Below are 4,251 nucleotides of genomic sequence, written 5' to 3'. Positions count from 1 at the left end.
GAATTTGCACATCACCACTAGTTTATGGGATATAATTTATGTGAAGTGTCAAAAATATAAGTGTACATATAGCTTTCAGGTATCATTTATATGTAGTTCTAAATCACTGCACATATAACTGAGTCAATTATTGAAAATTAACATTCTGGGGAGGGGGGTGAATTCATACCTACAGACATCATGCTGGGCTCTTGCATTGGAAAGAAACCTTCTCCAATGGCCCCTCTGTGGCTGTGGTTTATTACCTCGATGATTTTGTTGCTTGTTGTAACCCAATATGTATGTTAGTATACCTTAAGGAATAGGTTGTCGTCCGATTTATTAGTTGGAGTATCTTACATCTTTCAATGGTAGGGAAAATTTTATATTGACATATCCAGAGTTTTTATTGAAGTTATATTAGTCCTATCTATCAGAGATATGCTAGAAAATCTATAACTTCCACCAAAATGTTGCCCATGTGAGCAATTCAGTTTATGAAGTGCAATCTTCTAAGGCAGGCTTAGGGCCTCGTGATTCATTTTTCAACCTATGTGATGTTTAATGATTTTGTCAAAATAAAAACTAATATACAGTTCTATGTCCATCATCAAATTATGCCATTCAATTTATAGCTTACACTATGAAAAAAGACATCCAGATATGGAGGTTTGAGGAGTAGGAAATAGCTCCAGTCTATGCAATTCTCCTTCCTTTGACACAGATGTTTGTAGTAGGTGAGAAGTTATTTGGTTTATTATTACACTGGGAATTTTTTATAACAGAGTAATGACATTGTTTCATTATGTCAAACATGTAGATATCTACCTGGGGTATACTGTTGGACCAAAAAAATTATTATTAAAAAAATGAAACTATATAAAACAAGAGGGAAAAGGGCTGAAAGGTCTTTATCACATTGTTTAAACCAATCTTAAATTCCATTTTCTAAACTACTGAACAGTAATTCCCAAACATATTCATTTTTCTTAGCCATCATAGAATATCAAGAAGCATTTTTGCAAGTTGTGTGTGTGTGTGTGTGTGTGTGTGTGTCTGAGTGTGTGTTATGAGCTCATGCATGCACAGACATTTTAAAAGGCTGAATATAATTCACATTCCATTTTAATCTTCTTTGTTACATATTGTTTTCTTAAGAATTAGATATTGTTAAATAATGTCAAGGAATGAAAACTTCCATAATTAAAAAGGAGAAAACTAATATGGTTCTCTCTTTGGAGGATAAGATTTCCGCAAATAAAGTTACACTGGTCATTTAGATAACGGTATTCCTAAATCATCCCTGATGATAAGTCTAGTGTATTTTCACCTTCTGAATTGATGAAAAGCAACCTTACATTTCAAGTAGGTGAATTTCTGAGTTCCTTGTTTTCCTCTTCTTAGAGTGAGGGATTTAATATTTGACAACATCCTTCCAAGATCCTTTAGATTTTTGTGTATCACTGTGAGATATACCAGGAATTAGACCCACTCTGTAACTCCCTACAAATATTAACCCAGGTTCACTTCAAAGGCACGTGCTAAGATTTCTCATGACCATGCATGAAGACATTTTTATTTTAACATTCTGAGAAAGCATATAAAGCTTGGAATGATTCAACAACTAGCCCAGAGCCTCACACTTAACTAGTAGGGAATTCAGACTCATACTCAGATTTGTCAGAGTCAAAGGCCTATGTTCTTTATGGAATATTGCACAGCTTCTGGAAGTTTCAGAATGCCAACTGTAATGGGGCAAAATCACAGACACATGTCAGATTTAGCATTTATCACCAGAATGTTCAGCACAAAGCATCGATCCCCCATGCATGCTAGATCCTGCCACTGATCATTTTGCCTTTTTCTCATACACAGCACATGACTCCAAAAACAAGGCTCATGTGGAAAAGGAATTTACATTTTCAATTATGTATCTGTTCCTGGATGTATTAAAACAGATTCATCTTTAATACCATTCTAACCAATTTTTTTTTTTTTTTTGTTACTGGTAACTAGTGAGAGTTTATCAAGAGGAAGCAGATAAGGATTAAAAATAGAATCTTAGGATTTTGTCATCAGTATTATGGCTCAAGAGCAATGAAATGTTGGAGATCCCAGGAAATAAAAGCTGCCACATGGAAAAATTAATAGTTCAGAGGGTTTCATAATAGAATTGCTCTAGGAAAAAAAAAGAATCATTAGTTCAAGTCACATACAAGCATACCTCTTTTTCTTTTAAGTTTATTTATTTTGAGAGAGAGAGAGAACACATACATACATGCATGTTGGGAAGGGGGGGAAGGACAGAGAGAGGGAGAGTGAGAGGACAGACAGAATTCCAGGCAGGCTCTATGCTGTCAGTGCAGACCCTAATGTGGGACCTAAGGTCACGAACTGTGAGATCATGACCTCAGCTGAGATCCAGAGTCAGATGCTTAACCAACCAAGCTACCGAGGTGCCGCCAGCATACCTCCTTTTTATTGCATTTTGCTTCATCACACTTTGCAGATATTGTTTTTTGTTTGTTTGTTTGTTTGTTTGTTTACAAATTAAAGGTTTGTGGCAACCCTGCATCTAACCAGTCTATCAGCATCACTTTTTCAACAGGATTTGCTCACTTTGTGTCTCTTTGTCACATTTTGGTAATTCTCATAGTATTTCAAAGTTTTTCATTATTATTATATTTGTTATGCTGATCTCTGGTCAGTGATCTTCGATGTCACTATTATAACTGTTTTGGGGCACCAAAACCCAGGCCCTTTACAATGGCAAACTTAACTGATAAATGTTGTATGTGTTCTGACCGCTGATGTGGTGGAAATAGTAAACCAGAAGTGGTGCCTGGACATGGGACCGGATTGCTGCAATCTCATGATAAAACTTTAATGGCTGAGGAGTTGCTTCTTATGGATGAGCAAAAAACTGGTTTCTTGAGATGGAATCTGCTCCTGGTGAAGATGCTGTGAAGATCGTTAAAATGACAACAAAGGATTTAGAATATTCTGTAAACTTAGCAGGCTTTGAGAGGACTGACTCCAATTTCGAAACAAGATCTACTGTGGGTAAAATGCCATCAAACAGCTTAGCATGTTACAGAGAAATCATTCATGAAAAGAAGAGTCAACCGATGCAGCAAATTCTACTGTTGTCTTTTTTAAGAAGTTGCACAGCCACCCCAAACTCCAGCAACCACCAGCCTGATCAGTCAGCAGCCATCAACGTCGAGGCAAGAGTCTCCATCAACAAGATTATGACATGATGAAAGCCCAATGATGACTAGTACTTTTTAAATTATCAGTGAAGGATTTCTTTTTTTTCCAGAGAAGTCTGTGCTTTTATTAGCCAAACAGGCTACTTCAGAAGGATGAAGCAGGACGAGTGGGTGGCCCCAACGCTAGGCTTGCCATGCTTCACAAGCTTAGAGGTGAGGGAGAACTCACCCAGGTAGTAGCCAATCATCTCAGGCTTCATTTCCACCTGACTGAAGGTCTTGCCACTGAAAACACCCGCCATGTTGCCCCCCATCACAGGCAAAATGATCATGTCCTGAAGGCATGCCTTAACCACCTTGGGCTTCTCCATTAGGGAGGCCTCCTTATTGGCCTTGTGCAGGTGCTTCAGCAGTGAGAGCTGCTTCCTCTGCAAACCCCAGTTCAGCCTCTGTTGCTGAAAGGCAGTGTGCAGCTGCATCAAGTGTTCATAGGATCTGCCCAGCAGCTGGTCAAGGTCCAAGCTGCAGGAGGTGAACTTGCTTCTTCTTCTGCTCTACTTATGCCATCTTATCAACTCTTTGCAAAGGACTGTTTTTTAAGCAAAGATATGTACATATTTTTCTAGATATAAAACTATTGTACGCTTAACTTTATTGCACAGTATAGTGTAAACATAAATTTTATATGCACTGGGAAACCCCAAAATCCATTACTTGCCTTATCACCATACTTGCTTAACTGCAGTGGTCTGGAATCAAATCTATGTTATCTCTGAAGTATGCCTGTGTTACATTAGAGCATGGAACAAATGGATGTCCAACACTAGCAGAGAAGAATACCACAGAAGTTTGAAGAAAGGGAAACCCTACAGAAAACAAATCAGAGCAAAATGTTTTCTGCACTAGATCTCAAATCCAAAGATTTTAGCTCAATGGGTATCAAAAACATAAGACCCAAGACATTGACCATATCACTGAAAGTGTGAGTAATACTCAAAATTGTTTTAAATGGCAGATACTCCAACCAAATGTCATTGAATTGCTGAGAAAGTTATTTATT

At 37.7% G+C, this 4,251-nt stretch overlaps 1 protein-coding gene across 1 annotated transcript; it reads right to left on the bottom strand.

Annotated features, from left to right (window-relative positions):
• Positions 1 to 3,331: 3,331 nt before the first annotated feature.
• Positions 3,332 to 3,758, bottom strand: LOC125916515 (40S ribosomal protein S15-like). The gene is given in 2 exon segments (XM_049622758.1): positions 3,332 to 3,731; positions 3,733 to 3,758. Coding segments are annotated over 2 exon segments (426 nt in total).
• Positions 3,759 to 4,251: the final 493 nt, after the last annotated feature.

Source organism: Panthera uncia (genome assembly GCF_023721935.1).
Source record: "Panthera uncia isolate 11264 chromosome E2 unlocalized genomic scaffold, Puncia_PCG_1.0 HiC_scaffold_20, whole genome shotgun sequence".
Classification (NCBI taxonomy): Eukaryota; Metazoa; Chordata; class Mammalia; order Carnivora; family Felidae; genus Panthera; species Panthera uncia.
This window is presented reverse-complemented; position numbering and strand designations above follow the sequence as displayed.